This window comes from Mesoplodon densirostris, chromosome 2, assembly GCF_025265405.1.
Source record: "Mesoplodon densirostris isolate mMesDen1 chromosome 2, mMesDen1 primary haplotype, whole genome shotgun sequence".
In the NCBI taxonomy this organism is placed as follows: domain Eukaryota; kingdom Metazoa; phylum Chordata; class Mammalia; order Artiodactyla; family Ziphiidae; genus Mesoplodon; species Mesoplodon densirostris.
Genome location: NC_082662.1, coordinates 26,612,610 through 26,632,051, shown reverse-complemented (window position 1 = coordinate 26,632,051; position 19,442 = coordinate 26,612,610). Strand labels below are relative to the sequence as shown.

General features: G+C 40.4%; 1 protein-coding gene across 2 annotated transcripts in view; it reads right to left on the bottom strand.

Moving 5' to 3' along the window:
* Positions 1 to 19,442, bottom strand: part of HDAC1 (histone deacetylase 1) — a 44,097-nt gene that overhangs the window by 23,905 nt on the left and 750 nt on the right. For both annotated transcript variants that reach the window (XM_060089389.1, XM_060089390.1), the window contains exon 2: positions 13,344 to 13,456. In XM_060089389.1, the coding sequence (XP_059945372.1) occupies positions 13,344 to 13,456 (113 nt within the window). The remainder of the gene's footprint in view (positions 1 to 13,343; positions 13,457 to 19,442) is intronic.

The window sequence follows — 19,442 nt, the reverse complement described above, 5'->3', positions numbered from 1 at the left end:
TTAGCAGAAGGAAAGAAATCATAAAAATCAGATCAGAAATAAATGAAAAAGAAATGAAGGAAACAATAACAAAGATCAATAAAACTAAAAGCTGGTTCTTTGAGAAGATAAACAAAATTGATAAACCATTAGCCACACTCATCAAGAAAAAAAGGGAGAAGACTCAAATCAATAGAATTAGAAATGAAAAAGGAGAAGTAACAACTGACACTGCAGAAATACAAAAGATCATGAGAGATTAGTATAAACAACTCTATGCCAATAAAATGGACAACCTGGAAGAAATGGACAAATACTTAGAAATGCACAACCTGCCAAGACTGAATCAGCAAGAAATAGAAAATATGAACAGACCAATCACAAGCACTGAAATTGAAACTGTGATTAAAAATCTTCCAACAAACAAAAGCCCAGGACCAGATGGCTTCACAGGCGAATTCTATCAAACATTAAGAGAAGAGCTAACACCTATCCTTCTCAAACTCTTCCAAAATATAGCAGAGGGAGGAACACTCCCAAACTCATTCTACGAGGCCACCATCACCTTGATACCAAAACCAGACAAGGATGTCACAAAGAAAGAAAACTACAGGCCAATATCACTGATGAACATAGATGCAAAAATCCTCAACAAAATACTAGCAAACAGAATCCAACAGCACATTAAAAGGATCATACACCATGATCAAGTGGGGTTTATTCCAGGAATGCAAGGATTCTTCAATATACTCAAATCAATCAATGTGATACACCATATTAACAAATTGAAGGAGAAAAACCATATGATCATCTCAATAGATGCAGAGAAAGCTTTCAACAAAATTCAACACCCATTTATGATAAAAACCCTGCAGAAAGTAGGCATAGAGGGAACTTTCTTCAACATAATAAAGGCCATATATGACAAACGCACAGCCAGCATCATCCTCAATGGTGAAAAACTGAAATCATTTCCACTAAGATCAGGAACAAGACAAGGTTGCCCACTCTCACCACTCTTATTCAACATAGTTTTGGAAGTTTTAGCCACAGCAATCAGAGAAGAAAAGGAAATAAAAGGAATCCAAATCGGAAAAGAAGAAGTAAAGCTGTCACTGTTTGCAGATGACATGATACTATACATAGAGAATCCTAAAGATGCTACCAGAAAACTACTAGAGTTAATCAATGAATTTGGTAAAGTAGCAGGATACAAAATTAATGCACAGAAATCTCTGGCATTCCTATACACTAATGATGAAAAATCTGAAAGTGAAATCAAGGAAACACTCCCATTTACCACTGCAACAAAAAGAATAAAATATCTAGGAATAAACCTACCTAAGGAGACAAAAGACCTGTATGCAGAAAATTATAAGACACTGATGAAAGAAATTAAAGATGATACAAATAGATGGAGAGATGTACCATGTTCTTGGATTGGAAGAATCAACATTGTGAAAATGACTCTACTACCCAAAGCAATCTACAGATTCAATGCAATCCCTATCAAACTACCAATGGCATTTTTCACAGAACTAGAGCAAAAAATTTCACAATTTGTATGGAAACACAAAAGACCCCGAATAGCCAAAGCAATCTTGAGAACAAAAAATGGAGCTGGAGGAATCGGGCTCCCTGACTTCAGACTATACTACAAAGCTACAGTAATCAAGACAGTATGGTACTGGCACAAAAACAGAAAGATAGATCAATGGAACAGGATAGAAAGCCCAGAGATAAACCCACGCACATATGGTCACCTTATCTTTGATAAAGGAGGCAGGAATGTACAGTGGAGAAAGGACAGTCTCTTCAATAAGTGGTGCTGGGAAAACTGGACAGGGACATTTAAAAGTATGAGATTAGATCACTCCCTAACACCATACACAAAAATAAGCTCAAAATGGATTAAAGACCTAAATGTAAGGCCAGACACTATCAAACTCTTAGAGGAAAACATAGGCAGAACACTCTATGACATAAATCACAGCAAGATCCTTTTTGACCCACCTCCTAGAGAAATGGAAATAAAGACAAAAATAAACACATGGGACCTAATGAAACTTAAAAGCTTTTGCACAGCAAAGGAAACCACAAACAAGACCAAAAGACAACCCTCAGAATGGGAGAAAATATTTGCAAATGAAGCAACTGACAAAGGATTAATCTCCAAAATTTATAAGCAACTCATGCAGCTCAATAACAAAAAAACAAACAACCCAATCCAAAAATGGGCAGAAGACCTAAATAGACATTTCTCCACAGAAGATATACAGACTGCCAACAAACACATGAAAGGATGCTCAACATCTTTACTCATTAGGGAAATGCAAATCAAAACTACAATGAGATATCATCTCACACCAGTCAGAATGGCCATCATCAAAAAATCTAGAAACAATAAATGCTGGAGAGGGTGTGGAGAAAAGGGAACACTCTTGCACTGCTGGTGGGAATGTGAATTGGTACAGCCACTATGGAGAACGGTATGGAGGTTCCTTAAAAAACTACAAATAGAACTACCATATGACCCAGCAATCCCACTACTGGGCATATACCCTGAGAAAACCATAATTCAAAAAGAGACATGTACCAAAATGTTCATAGCAGCCCTATTTACAATAGCCCGGAGATGGAAACAACCTAAGTGTCCATCATCGGATGAATGGATAAAGAAGATGTGGCACATATATACAATGGAATATTACTCAGCCATAAAAAGAAACGAGATTGAACTATTTGTAATGAGGTGGATGGACCTAGAGTCTGTCATACAGAGTGAAGTAAGTCAGAAAGAGAAAGACAAATACTGTATGCTGACACATATATATGTAATTTAAGAAAAAAATGTCATGAAGAACATAGGGGTAAGACAGGAATAAAGACACAGACCTACTAGAGAATGGACTTGAGGATATGGGGAGGGGGAAGGGTAAGCTGTGACAAAGCGAAAGAGTGGCATGGACATATGTACACTACCAAACGTGAGGTAGATAGCTAGTGGGAAGCAGCCGCATAGCACAGGGAGATCAGCTCGGTGCTTTGTGACCGCCTGGAGGGGTGGGATAGGGAGGGTGGGAGGGAGACGCAAAAGGGAGGGGATATGGGAACATATGTATATGTATAACTGATTAAATTTGTTATAAAGCAAAAAAAATAAAATTAAATTTAAAAAAAGGAAAAAAAAAGAAACAGGCTCGCTGAATGGATACAGAAGCAAGACCCATATATATGCTGTCTACAAGAAACCCACTTCTGACCTAGGGACACATACAGACTGAAAGTGAGGGAATGGAAAAAAGATATTCCATGCAAATAGAAATCAAAAGAAAGCTGGAGGGCTTCCCTGGTGGTGCAGTGGTTACGAATCCGCCTGCCAATGCAGGGGACACAGGTTCAAGCCCTGGTCCGGGAGGATCCCACGTGCCATGGAGCAACTAGCCCGTGCACTACTACTGAGCCTGCGCTTAGAGCCCGTGAGCCACAGCTGCTGAGCCCACGTGCCACAACCACTGAAGCCTGTAAGCCCGGAGCCCGTGCTCTGTAACAAGAGAAGCCACCGCAATGAGAAGCCTGGGCACCACAATGAAGGGTGTCCCCCACTCGCCACAACTAGAGAAAGCCCGTGTGCAGCAATGAAGACCCAATGCAGCCAAAAATAAATAAATTAAAATAAATAAATTTATTTTAAAAAAAAGACAGCTGGAGTAGCAATACTCATATCAGATAAAATAGACTTTAAAATAAAGAATGTTACAAGAGACAAGGAAGGACACTACATAATGATCAAGGGATCAATTCAAGAAGAAGATATAACAATTATAAATATATATGTATCCAACATAGGAGCACCTCAATACATAAGGCAACTGCTAACAGCTATAAAAGAGGAAATCGACAATAACAGAATAATAGTGGGGGACTTTAACACCTCACGTACACCAATGGACAGATCATCCAAACAGAAAATTAATAAGGAAACAAGAGCTTTAAATGACACAATGGACCAGATAAAATTTAATTGATATTTATAGGACATTGCATCCAAAACCAGCAGATTACACTTTCTTCTTAAGTGCACACAGAACATTCTCCAGGATTGATCACATCTTGGGTCACAAATCAAGCCTCAGTAAATGTAAGAAAACTGAAATCATATCAAGCATCTTTTCTGACCCCAACACTATGAGATTAGAAATCAATTAAGGGGAAAAGACATAAAAAACACAAACAGATGGAGGCTAAACAATACATTACTAAATAACCAAGAGATCACTGAAGAAATCAAAGAGGAAATCAAAAAACACCTAGAAACAAATGACAATGAAAATATGATGATCCAAAACCTATGGAATGCAGAAAAGCAGTTTTAAGAGGGAAGTTTATAGCAATACAATCCTACCTCAAGATGTTTACCTCAAGCAAACATCTCAAATAAACAATCTAACCTTACACCTAAAAGAACTAGAGAAAGAAGAACGAACAAAACCCAGTTAGTAGAAGGAAAGAAATCATAAAGATCAGAGCAGAAATAAATGAAATAGAAACAAAGAAAACAATAGCAAAGATCAATAAAACTAAAAGCTGGTTATTTCAGAAGATAAGCAAAATTGATAGAGCATTACCCAGACTCATCAAGAAAAAGAGGGAGAGGACTCATATCAATAAAATTAGAAATAAAAAAGGAAAAGTTACAACAGACACTGCAGAAATACAAAGCATCCTAAGAGAGTACTACAAGCAACTCTATGACAACAAAATGGACAACTTGGAAGAAATGGACAAATTCTTAGAAAGGTATAAGCTTCCAAGACTGAACCAGGAAGAAACAGAAGATATGAACAAACCAATCACAAGTAATGAAATTGAAACTGTGATTAAGTCTTCCAACAAACAAAAGTCCATGACCAGATGGCTTTTCAGGTGAATTCTGTCCAACATTTAGAGAAGAGCTAACACCCATCCTTCTCAAACTCTTCCAAAAAATTGCAGAGGAAGGAACACTCCCAAACTCATTCTATGAGGCCACCATTACCCTGATACCAAAACCAGACAAAGATAGTACAAAAAAAGAAAATTAGAGACCAATATCACTGTTGAATATAGATGCAAAAATCCTAAACAAAATACTAGCAAACAGAATCCAACAACAGATTAAAAGGATCATACATCATGATCAAGTGGGATTTATCCCAGGAATATAAGGATTCTTCAATATGTGCAAATTAACCAATGTGATGCACCACATTAACAAACTGAAGAAGAAAAACCATATGATCACCTCAACAGATGCAGAAAAAGCTTTTGACAAATTTCAACACCCATTTATGATAAAAACTCTCCAGAAAGTGGGCATAGAGGGAACCTACCACAACATAATAAAGGCCATATACGACAAACCCACAGCAAACATCATTCTCAATGGTGAAAAACTGAAAGCATTTCCTCTAAGATCAGGAAAGGACAAGGATGTCCACTCTCGCCACTATTATTCAACATAGTTTTGGAAGTCCTAGCCACGGCAATCAGAGAAGAAATAGAAATAAAAGGAATACAAATTGGAAAAGAAGAAGTAAAACTGTCACTGTGAAGTAAAACTGTCACTGTTTGCAGATGACATGATATTATACATAGAGAATCCTAAACATGCCACCAGAAAACTACTAGAGCTAATCAATGAATTTGGCAAAGTTGCGGGATACAAAATTAATGCACAGAAATCTCTTGCATTCCTATACACTAATGATGAAAAATCTGAAAGAGAAATTAAGGAACCACTCCCATTTACCACTGCAACAAAAAGAATAAGATACCTAGGAATAAACCTACCTAGGGAGACAAAAGACCTGTATGCGGAAAACTGTAAGACACTGATGAAAGAAATCAAAGATGACACAAACAGATGGAGAGATATACCATGTTCTTGGATTGGAAGAATCAATATTGTGAAGATGACTATACTACCCAAAGCAACCTACAGATTCAATGCAATCCCTATCAAATTACCAGTAGCATTCTTTACAGAACTAGAACATAAAATCTTAAAATTTGTATGGAGCCACAAAAGACCCCAAATAGCCAAAGCAGTCTTGAGGGAAAAAAACGGAGCTGGAGGAATCAGACTCCCTGACTTCAGACTATAATGCAAAGCTACAGTAATTGGGGTTTCCCTGGTGGTGCAGTGGTTAAGAATCCACCTGCCAATGCAGGGGACACGGGTTCAAGCCCTGGTCTGGGAAGATCCCACATGCCACGGAGCAACTAAGCCCGTGTGCCCCAACTACTGAGCTTGCGCTCTAGAGCCCATGAGCCACAACTACTGAGCCCACGTGCCTGGAGCCCATGCTCCGCAACAAGAGAAGCCACTGCAATGAGAAGCCCGCACACTGCAACGAAGAGTAGCCCCCACTCGCCACAACTGGAGAAAGCCCACGCGCAGCAACAAAGACCCAATGCAGCCAAAAATAAATAAATTATATAAATTAATTTTTTTAAAAAGCTACAGTAATCAAGACAATATGGTACTGGCACAAGAACAGAAATATAGATCAATGGAACAGTATAGAAAGCCCAGAGATAAACCCACACACCTATGGTCAACTAATCTATAGCAAAGGAGGCAAGGATATACAATGGAGAAAACAGAGTCTCTTCAATAAGTGGTGCTGGGAAAACTGGACAGCTACATGTAAAAGAATGAAACTAGAACACTCCCTAACACCACACATAAAAAGAAACTCAAAATGGATTGGAGACCTAAATGTAAGACTGGACACTATAAAACTCTTAGAGGAAAACATAGGAAGAACACTCTTTGACATAAATCACAGTGAGATCTTTTTTGACCCACCTCCTAGAGAAATGGAAATAAAAACAAAAATAAACAAATGGGACCTAATCAAACTTAAAAGCTTTTGCACAGCAAAGGAAACTATAAACAAGACGAAAAGACAACCCTCAGAATGGGAGAAAATATTTGCAAACAAATCAAAGGACAAAGGATTAATCTCCAAAATATATAAACAGCTCATACAGCTCAATATTAAAAAAACAAAACAACTCAATCAAAAAATGGGCGGAAGACCTAAACAGACACTTCCCCAAAGAAGAGAGAAGAAGCACATGAAAAGCTGCTCAGCATCACTAATTATTAGAGAAATGCAAATAAAAACTACAATGAGGTATCACCTCACACCAGTTAGAATGGGCATCATCAGAAAATCTACAAACAGCAAATGCTGGAGGGTGTGGAGAAAAGGGAACCTTCTTGCACTGTTGGTGGGAATGTAAATTGATACAGCCACTATGGAGACCAGTATGGAGGTTCCTTAAAAAACTAAAAATAGAATTACCAGATGGCCCAGAGATCCCACTACTGGGCATATACCCAGAGAAAACCATAATTCAAAAAGACACATGCACCCCAATGTTCATTGCAGAACTATTTGCAATAGCCAGGTCATGGAAGCAACCTAAATGCCCATTGACAGACAAATGGATAAAGAAGATGTGGTACATATATACAATGGAATATTACTCAGCCATAAAAAGGAACAAAATTGGGTCATTTGCAGAGACGTGGATGGATCTAGAGACTGTCATACAGAGTGAAGTAAGTCAGAAAGAAAAACAAATATCGTATATTAACGCATATGTATGGAACCTAGAAAAATGGTACAGATGAACCGGTTTGAAGGGCAGAAATAGAGACACAGATGTAGAGAACAAACGTATGGACACCAAGGGGGCGAAAGGGGCACGGGGGAGTGGTGGTGGTGGGATGAACTGGGAGATTGGGATTGACATATATACGCTAATATGTATAATGTTAATAACTAATAAGAACCCCCTGTATAAAGAAATAAATAAAATAAAATTAAAAAAAATACTTTGTAGGTTAAACAAAAATGTTTGAGGGGTTGAATTTATCTCATGAATTAATTGTACCAATCTACTGAACACAATTTTACTAGCAATTCTCTAAGGGAATCCTCTCCCATCTTTAGGCCTTTGCACATGCTATGGCCTAGAACACTGTTCTCTTCACACCCTCTATTCAACCTTTAAGTTGCAACTGAAAAGTTAATTTCCCCAGAAAGCTGTCCTTGACCCCCAGAGTCTCAGTTAAGTAACTCTCTGAAGCACTCCCCTGAGAACCCTGTACTTCTCTTGTCATTACATTCAAACTGCACAGAAATTGTGCTTGCTTGCTCTACTCTGGGAGGCCAGGAGCAGGTCTATCTTTATTCTAAGAAAATAGCACAGGGGAGTTCACAGGTGGCTTAGTGGTTAGGATTCTGGGTTTTTACTGCCATGGCCTGGGTTCAATCCCTGGATGGGGAACTGAGATCCCACGCGGCTTGTGCACAGATGCCCAGCACTTAGTAGGTGCTCAATAAAAATCTGTTGTCATAATAAATTAACTCTCATTTGGATTATTTTTTGGTTTCCTAATTGGTTCCATTTATATCCAGCCTTACCCTGTTCCAATCCATCTTCCATAACGGTGTCACAGAAATCTTTGAAAAAGTCAATGCCCTCCTCTAGAACATTCAAGGACAAAAGAAAAGATCCTAAAGACTAACACAGTAATCAAGGAACTTTGCAAGGTTCCTTTTCCAATCTAATTCTCCCCCTACCCTCTTTCATAATATTATACTCCAGACAAACAACTCTTCCGCAACAAGACCTACAGAGCTTCCCACCACAGTGACTGTAATCAAGCCTTCCTACTATTTGAAATTCATCCTTATCCTAAATCTCTGAAGGACCAAGCCCATCTCAAAAACTGCCTCTTTTACAAAGTAAAAGCAAATCCCACCCTAAGAACCCATCTTTATCCCAGGACACAAAGTTCCAAGAAATATGACCTCACAATCAAAAACCACAAAACACACAAGGAAACAAAGCACCAGAGGTTAAGAGCTCACAGAAACAACTAATAGCAGAATCAGATCCTCAGGGACCTTGGATATAAGTTTAAATAAAAAAGAACAGCACTGAATTTCTATACACCAGTAAGCAATTAAAAAATAAAGAATTCAAAAGATACAATTTATGATAGCATTAAAGAAATGAAGTAGTTGGAAAAAATCTAATAAAAGATGTACATCACATTTATAGAGAAAATTACAAAACTTTATATTGATAGCCAAAATCTCAACTGCCCATCAACAGTGGAATGGATAAATATAGTATATTCTACAATTAAATAGTATACAGCAATTAATAAGCTACAGCTACACACAAAAATGTATATTGTATAATTCCAATTATATCAAGTTCAGCAAAATTAAACTATATTATTTAGGGATGGATAATCAGGTAATTAAATTATGATGAAGAGCAAGGAAGCATTAACAGAAAAGTCAGGATTCTAGTTACCTCTGGGGGAAGAGAAGAGGCTGTGATCAGGAAGGGATATATGTAGGTTTCTGAGGTACTGGCAATGTTCTATTTATTGAACTAGTTTGTGTTTACATGTATGTTTACTTTATATCAATTTGTTAAACTGCGTATTTGTTTTATGCACTCTTCTGTGCATGTGTTATATTTCATAATAAAGAAGCTAAAGGAAATCTTTATGTGAGACATTTAAAAAGAACTAAATAGGGACTTCCCTCATGACACAGTGGATAAGGCTCTGCGCTCCCAATGCAGGGGGCCTGGGTTCGATCCCTGGTTGGGGAACTAGATCCCACATGCATGCTGCAACTGAGAGTTCACATGCCACAACTAAGGAGGCCATGTGCTCCAACTAAGACTCGGTGCAAATAAATAAATAAATGACCTAAATAAATGGAGATATACCATGTTCATGGATTCAAAGACTTAATATTCTCAAGATATCAATTTTCCCATTTTCCTTAACCTGAGGCACAGAGTCATTGAAATTTCAACAAAAATCCTAGTAGAATTATTTGTAGCACTTGATGAGTTAATTCTAAAATTTATACAAAAGTACAAAGCGCAAGGAGCAAGTAACTTTTTTTTCCTTTAAAAAACAACAAAGTGGGAGGACTTAATACTAGATATCAAGACTTCATAAAAAGCTATTATAATTAAGCCACTGTGACAATGGCATATAGGGCAATAAACAGACCACGTCAAGAGAACAGAGAGCCCAGAAACAGACTCAAACATAGTACCTGGCACTAAGTAGGTGCTTAATAAGTATTTGTGGAATAAATGAATAAATACGGACATTTCAGATACAAAAGTGGTGGCACTTAGCGGGGAGAAAACAGACTTTTCAACCAATCAGCTGGGACAATATGGGGGAAAAAATTTCAGTGGATTCCCTACTTCAAATCATATTAGGGAACTCCCTGGCAGTCCAGTGGTTAGGGCTCCACGCTTTCACTGCAGGCGGCACTCCTGGTCGAGGAACTAAGATCCCGCATGCCGCGCAGTGCAGCCAAAAAAAAAAAAGATACATAACAAACCATATTACAAAATCAATTCCAAATACAGTACATATCTATATGTGAAAGGCAAACCTATAAAGATTTTAAAAGATTAACATAGGATAATACTTTAAGGGTTGTGAAGGATTTATTAAGACATAAAAAGCACTTATAAAAGAAACAACAAATATGACTATGTTAAAATTAAGAATCTCGGGACTGCCCTGGTGGCGCAGTGATTAAGAATCTGCCTGCCAATGCAGGGGACACAGGTTCGAGCCCTGGTCCGGGAAGATCTCACATGCCGCAGAGCAACTAGGCCCATGTGCCACAACTACTGAGCCCGCACTCTAGAGCCTGCGAGCCACAACTACTGAACCCACGTGCCACAACCACTGAAGCCCACGGGCCTAGAGCCCGAGCTCCGCAACAAGAGTAGCAACCTCAATGAGAAGCTTGTGCACCATAACGAAGAGTAGCCCCCCTCTCCACAACCAGAGAAAGCCCACGCAGCAACGAAGACCCAACACAACCAAAAATAAATAAATGAATAAATTTCTTTTAAAAATTAACAATCTCTGTTCATTAAAGATAAATTAGATTGAAAAAACAAAACCAAAGTAGAAAATACTTACAGCAATATACTGACAATGAACTATATATACCAGAATATATAAAGAACTAATACAAATTGTTAAGAAAAAGAAAGTCAAACAACCCAAGAGGAAAATGGGCAAGATATGAAAAGACACTTCACAGCAGAGGACATACAAATGGCTAATAAACATATAAACAGATGTTTAGTTTCAATGGTCACTAGCAAAATGCAAATCAAGACCATAATTACATATTGGTTTTTTTACACCCATTTGATTAGCAAAATTTAAAGTCTAATTCTAAGTGTAGGAGAGGATGTGAATCACGGTATCTCTTATATATTGCCAGTTCATTCAACCACACTGAAAACCAACTTGGCATTTAATATGCACATATTCTACAGTCCAGCAATTCCACTCCCAGAGAAAGAGCCTTAAGAAAATTTTGTCTATATGCACTAACAGACATGTACAAGAATGTTCATAGTAACAATGGTCCTAACATTAAAAACCTAGATACAAATTAAGACCACAGGAGAATGGATAAATTGCAGTATACTGACATCATGAAATATTATTCAGCAGAGAAAAATTAAAGAATTATAGCTATATGCAACAAGGTGGATGGATTTTAGTAGTTATAATATTGTGAGAGATAAGCAAGTCCCCAAAGACTACATGTAGCATGATACCTTTTTTAAATAATTCAAAAACAAGTAAATAAATACTATAACTTGTTTAGGCATGTACATACATGATAAACATAATAATATGATAAGCAAGAGAATGATAAACATGAAATTTAGAAGAGTGACTGGGTTGTAGGAATATGGAAGTTCACTGCATTATTAAAATATTTATGTAAAATGAATGAATAAACAATAAAATAAAATTTTTAAAAAGAAGGCCAAGCATGGGCTTCCCTGGTGGCGCAGTGGTTGAGAGTTCGCCTGCCGATGCAGGGGACACGGGTTCGTGCCCCGGTCCGGGAAGATCCCACATGCCGCGGAGCGGCTGGGCCCGTGAGCCATGGCTGCTGAGCCTGCGCGTCCGGAGCCTGAGCTCCGCAACGGGAGAGGCCACAGCAGTGAGAGGCCGGCGTACCGCAAAAAAAAAAAAAAAAAAAGAAGCCCAAGCATGAACCTTCTTTAGATGCTTATAAGCCAAGGATAATGATTAACCCAATTCTGTGTATCCAAGAGAAACAAACCAATAACCAGACAATCAAAAAGAAAAATGGGCAGAAGCCTTGAATAGGAACTTCAATAGGGAAACCTGTAAAAAGATCCTCAACCTCACCAGTAACAAGCGAAACATAAACTGGTAAAAAAAATTAAATATAACAAAATCAAGTGTTGGCAAGGATTTGGAGCAACTGTAATTCTTCTACACTGGTGGCAACTGGAAACCATTTTGGCATTATTTAATAAGGGTGACTGTGTACCAATGTCCTGACCCAGCAATTCTACTCCTAGTACATCCCCTTGTGAAACTGTAGCATATATGCATCCAAGAAACATGCTCAAGAATGTTCACAGCAGCAGTGTTTGTAGCAGCTCAAAACTAGAAACAAACCAAATGCCTACCAATAATAATAAAATAGACAACTTGTAGTATACTCTTTCAGTGAAATACAGTGAAAATAAATACAGCTACATGTATTAACATGAATGACTCTTAGGAACATGTTGAGCAAAAAAGGCAAGTCACATAATAAATACTGTATGGCTCCACTTACGTAACATTCAAACATGTAAAACATGTACTATTTAAGAATACATACGGGTAGGGACTTCCCTGGTGGTCCAGCGGTTAGGACCCCATACTCCCAATGCAGGGGGCCCAGGTTTGGTCCCTGGTCAGGGAACTAGATCCCGTACTACCAAATCCCACATGCCGCAACTAAAGACCCCAAGTGCCTACTACTTATATTTTCCCCAAACACACCATATTGTTCTTACCTCTCTGCCTTTTTGTACATATTCTTTCCTCAGCCTAGAATGCCAGTCCCCTCCTGGACTCCAGGCTAAATTCTATTCAATCTTTAAAACACTGCTCAGATATTACCTCTAGAAAACATTCCAAGGTTCCCTTCCACCTTCACACCTTATTATCTCTGCACTTTATACATTTTTTCATTGTTGCACTTACACACTGTACAATTTATTTGTGTACGTTTGTCACCAGCACTAGAGTGAGCTTCTTAAAAACAGAGAATCTCTATCATTTACAGTGTTTGCCACGTAACAGTCACTCAACACATTTAATAAATGAGTAGTTGAAAAAATGAGATAATGAATGACATATGGGAAACCAGAGCTGATGAGGTTAGGGAGGGGTGACACTCCCAGTAACTCACATAGATTTCCATCTTTCGGTAGAGACCATAGTTAAGGAGCAAATTGTGGGTCATGCGGATTCGGTGAGGCTTCATTGGGTGGCCTTGTCCGTAATAGTAATTTCCAACATCCCCTGAAGAAGAAAGAGTGACGGTTTCAGTGACACAGTTAGACATACACTCCCAGGAGAACCCATGAATTTTCACAACAAATTTCTAGGCAAACTCTCTTTCTGGTTCATCCTAGACTCCAAGATTCTCTCCCACCTCAAGGAAGGGTAACACCAAAAGAAAAAACAAACAAAAAGCAGGGGATCTTGGTGAGATGAGCATGTAAGGATGTCTGTCTAGCCCAGTTTTTTCCCCTGGAGCCTACAGGCACTAGGATAGTGTGAGGAGGTCATTCCAAATCTACTGGGGAACAGCAGCGAGTGAGGCGACTCACCTCACTATATCTCCAAGGAATTCATTCCCACAACAGAAAAATAACCATCACTACTTAGAATTACTGTAAGTCACAGTTCACCTCTTGCACATCATGACACTTTATGGTGTCAACGTACATTCGCATTCATTTTCCTACTGGATTCTCACAAAAACCCTGTAAAATAGTTAGGACAGGGAGTATTATTCCCAGTTTATAGATAAGAAGACTAAACTCACCATCTCTTGATTCATCTATAGCAATAACCTTCTAACTGGTCCCTCTGCCTTCAATTCAAACTATCTGCCACACTGTTACCAGTTATTTTCCTAATATACAGCTTTGATAACATCACTCGCCTACTCAAAAGTCCTTAATGGTTCCCCATCCCCTACAGGATAAAGAATAAAGAACAATTTCAGTAGCCTGGCATTAAAGGAGTTTCTTAATCTACTTTTCCAACTTCCTACCACCACCACCTTGCCCCAGCACAAACACATATGCACTCTTTCTCTCTCTCTTTTTTTTTTTTTTTTTGCGGTACGCGGGCCTCTCACTGTTGTGGCCTCTCCCGTTGAGGAGCACAGGCTCAGCGGCCATGGCTCATGGGTCCAGCCACTCTGCGGCATGTGGGATCTTCCCGGACCGGGGCACGAACCTGTGTCCCCTGCATCGGCAGGTGGACTCTCAACCACTGCCCCACCAGGGAAACCCTAGCTGCCTGTTTTTTGTAAATAAGATGTTATGGAACACAACAATGCCCATTAGTTTATATATTATCTATGACTACTTTCACATTATAATGGCAGAGTTGAGTAGTTAAATAGTTACTACAGAGACCCACCCATATGGTACACAAAGTCTAAAATATTTACTATCTGGCCCTTTACAGAAAGTTTGCCAATCTCTGCTATAAACGCACTAGGTTACCAGCTTCCTGAACATGGCATTCGCCTTCACACCAAAGTATCCTTTGTTCAGACTGTTCCTTTGACCTGGAATGTCATTCCTTCTCTGATGATCCTCATACTACAAAGCCCAGCTCAAGCTCCAGCCATAGTCCTGATCAGAATAAATGGTCTTTTCCTCTGCATGCAATTTATATATGGCATGTAATTTTGTTTTGTATCTAAATTTTTTTTAATTTATTTTATTTTTGGCTGTGTTGGGTCTTCGTTGCTGTGCACAGTCTTTCTTTAGTTGCGGCAAACAGGGGCTACTCTTTGTTGCAGTGCGTGGGCTTCTCATGGTGGTGGCTTCTCATTGCGGAACACAGGCTCTAGGCATATGGGCTTCAGCAGCCGTGGCGTGTGGGCTCAGTAGTTGTGGCTTGCGGGCTCTAGAGCGCAGGCTCAGTAGCCGTGGCCCACGGGCCCAGCTGCTCCGCAGCATGTGGGATCTTCCTGGACGTGGGCTCGAACCCGTGTCCCCTGCACTGGCAGGCAGACTCTTAACCACTGCTCCACCAGGGAAGCCCTGTATCTAAATTATTTACATATCTATTTTATGTCTACAAGACTAGCTCCTTGAAGGCAAGGACAAATATGCCCTGTACATCATAGATGCTCAATAAAGATTCAAGGAACTGAAGTGAGACTCAGAGAAGTTATGTGCCTGCTCAAGATCACACAGCTAATGAATGATCTGGGAGTCAACCCTTCTAACTCCGAATCTGGAATGCTAAAAACTACGTTGGGTTTCCCGGGTACCTACTTCAGTTCTCACTTAATCTAAAGGGCTCTGTGAGTCTACCTGGTAGAAAGTTCCTGGAACAATTTTCAAAATCACGTGAATTGCACATCCAAAGTTCTCTCCTTGGAAGTCCATCAGGATGAGGCAGATCTTTCAGCACCAGTGAAAAAAAGGCCCCAACCTCTTAATCATTGATTTGGTAGTGCCAGAAACAGGCTTCATTCCAGGGAGCAATGCACTGTGGGGAATGCCACCAACAGCATCCAAGCCACTCCAATTCTCTTTGGCACAGACATGGCCTGGGATAATGGGAAACTTCTAAACAGTTGGATATTTAGGATTTCATTCCTCTTCTCTCTCTTTTTAAATAAAGCTTATTTTTTAGAACAATTTTAGATTTACAGAAAAATTGTAAAGAAGTACAGAATTCTTAGATACACTACTATTTCCCCACTACTAACATTTTACATTAGTAAAATAAAAAGTATTTGGGGGCTTCCCTGGTGGCGCAGTGGTTGAGAGTCCGCCTGCTGATGCAGGGGACACGGGTTCGTGCCCCGGTGCGGGAGGATCCCACGTGCCGCGGAGCGGCTGGGCCCGTGAGCCATGCGCTGAGCCTGCGCGTCCGGAGCCTGTGCTCCGCAACGGGAGTGAGAGGCCCGCGTACCGCAAAATAAATAAATAAAATAAATAAATAAATAAAAAGTATTTGTTACAATTAATGAAGCAATATTGATACATTATCATTAACTAAAAGTCCATACTTTATTTAGATTTCCTTAGTTTTTACCTAATGTCCTTTCATCCTCTTCTCTTAATCTTAGTGAGGCCTGTGCTCTCAGACAGAGCCACAAGCCAGAGCACAGCATGTAGTGGCATTCAAGAGGGACCCTTGTCCCATACAGACACAGACTTTGAGACACAGTAGCAGGGAAGGCAGGCAGAAAAGTTTGTTCCCAGGGCTCCTCAGACAACCTTGTCAGCCATGGGGGGCGGTGGGGTGGGGGGGTAGAACAGGTTCTCAAGGCATTGGCAGAGACATCCAGATGCAGACCCAATTTGTGGGCAGTCAGGAGTCACAAGGTCATTACTATGTGATATAACTGGCTTCCTGCTTACCCATATCTCTGGCCTATCAACCCAGAATCCAGCCAAGGTTTAGACCTGGGGAACTAAGATAACTTATCTAGAAAGCTAAGGGAGTACCTCAGGGTGGGGCCCAAAGATACCATTTTCCTTAACAGTTTTTAATCAGGTTGCTGAGAGACTTTAAAAAGAAATAATGCTTTTATATAGAATTGGCCCTCCCCATCCACTAACCCTGGCTAAGGAGGGCCTACTATATACTATGCAATTTTATGTAAGGAATTGAGCATCCTTTTGATATTTGCACTGGGGTCGTGGAACCAATCCAGCTTTTTTAAACTTTTAAAATTTTTTTTAAAAAGAGCTTTTTGCACTGTTCTTATAGTTTCTCAATCTTATAGGGGAGTGACCTGAGGCCCGGTAAGGCAAAATGACTTGCCCAATACTTCAAAGCTTCTGAGTGGCAGAGCCAAGTCTGAGCCCCAAACTAGTGACCTCACTGCAAAACTCACAAGTAGTTTCTCAAAAAGTAAGAAATCTCCCTTCTCTAAAGACGGATGTCTTTCCACTTTTTCTCTTTTTAAACTGAGAGTGTAGAGATCACAAAACTGTGCAAACTGATAAGGCTACAAAGTCACAGACGCCAGCCTCAAATGGGCCCTCACCACTGTCCAGCAATCCTTCCAATTTTTTTTCCTGGCTCCCTCTTTCATAACAGCTATCTCTCTTCAAGATTCCTGTTCTACCAACTGCCCTCCCCCACTCTCAGGAAAAGGAATATTCTCTTACCTCATCTTGAAACCTCCCTCCACTTTCTCCCCATCATTTCCCCTTCAAACTTATCGATCTCTGAACTTTTCCTTGCCACTTAACCTCTCGTCCCAGAGGAACTTCCCCTTGCAAGACTAGTGTCCCTACCTGTGCTCTGGTTTCCATCTCACCTCGTCTCTTCTCAGGGATCTCCATCATTACTAGCCCCTCTCTCCAATATCTGGCTACTTTCCATAAGAATTTGCATATACTCAACTCTCAGCCACTACATCTCCCCTTTATCAACAACCCTCTCTCTCTGTCCCAACAAGCTTCCTTTAAAAGATCGGCCTAGGGACTTCCCTGGCAGTCCAATGGTTGGGACTCTGTGCTTCCACTGCAGGGGGCACGGGTTCGATCCCTGGTCAGGGAACTAAGATTGCGCAGCGCTGCCAAAAATAATATAAAAAATAAAAATAAAAAAAGTTCAACCTAATGTCTCCTCTTAACCCATCCATTCATTCTTCACTCTACTGCAATTCAGCTTCAGTTCCAAACCCTGCACAGGAAACAGCTGTTGCCAACACTTGGCCACTCCCTCCCTCTTTTGGCTACTGTAACCCAACACTTTTTGGTTCACTTACATCTCTGGTCATTCCCTTTGTATCTTTATTCATTAAATCAACAAGTATTTCTTGAGAAAATATGTGCCTACTATGAGCTAGGCACTGTTCTGGGGACTGAGCATACAAAGGTAGACAAAACATGATCCCTCTCCCTAAGGAGCTTACTGTCTTTAAGAAGTGTGAACAAGTAAATGGGCAATTCCAATACACAGTGACAAATGCTATGGCAAGAGAGTGCAGAGCATGAAGAACACTAGACTTTTTCTCAGTCCACTTCCTTAGAATTCCGCCCTGGACCCTCTTCTCTTTTCACCCTATACAGCTTCTTACATGGGATGCGAGGGTGACTGCATCCTCCCCTATAAATAAAATTATCATCTGTATGTATGTATTCTGACAATCACCAAAAATCTCTATCTTCTTGTTTGTCTTCTAAACTGCAGACCTGAATGGCCAACTGCCTACTGGACACCTCTACTTGGATATCCCCCAGACATCTCAACAAATATTTCTTTAAAAAACAAAACCCGGAACTTACCCGGTGGCGCAGCGGTTAAGAATCCACCTGCCAATGCAGGGGACACAGGCTTGAGCCCTGGTCCGGGAAGATCCCACATGCAGGGGAGCAACCAAGCCCATGCGCCACAACTCCTGAGCCTGCGCTCTAGAGCCCACGAGCCACAACTACTGAGCCCGCGCCTAGAGCCCGTGCCCCGCAGCAGGAGAAGCCACTGCAGTAAGAAGCCCGTGCACCGAACGAAGAGTAGCCCCCACTCACCGCAACTCAAGAAAGCTGGCGCACAGCAACGAAGACCCAAAGCAGCCAAATAAGTAAATAAATAAAACAAAACCCAAAGTTATTAACTGACCCTGCCTTCTACAAACACTCAGCATCAAACTGCCCAAACCAGAAACTTTGGATCCTTGTCTTCTTCCTTACTTCTCCATTCATGAGTTTAATTTCTGTCCCAGAGTGATAGTTCTAAGGTATAAATCTGATGTCACTAACCTGCATACAACTTCAATGATTCACAAGGGCCCTCAGAATAAAGTCCAACTTCCTTAGGGTGGTATGCCCAGCCCTTCATGATCTGGTCCCCATTTACTTCTCCAGCCTCATCACTTGCAACCTTTCTCTCATCCCTGCTCTCTACCGTCTAACACTGTGCCCTCAAATCTATGCCTCCACCGTTCTGTACATAGACCTGCCGTTTTTCAAATGTGCTGTCCTCTCTTACCTCTCAACTTGCTGTTATCTTTGCCCTTCCTGGGCCTGGCTAATAACTCCTGTTCTTCAGGTCCTAACTGAGACGGCACCTCCTTGCCTGACTCCTCAGGCTGGGCGGGTGCTTCTCTGTGCTCCCAGAACACTCTGAGCTGTCCTTCCTTCCAGCCTGATAGTGGAGAGCAATTCTCTGTCATTGTCTACCTGCTCCTCCAGACTGAGAGGAAGGTGGCAAGTGCTTTGGTCTTCCCATGGCCCCAGCCCCTAAATGCGACCTAGAACAGAGGAAGCTGCTGCTCCACAGATCTCTGTTCAAC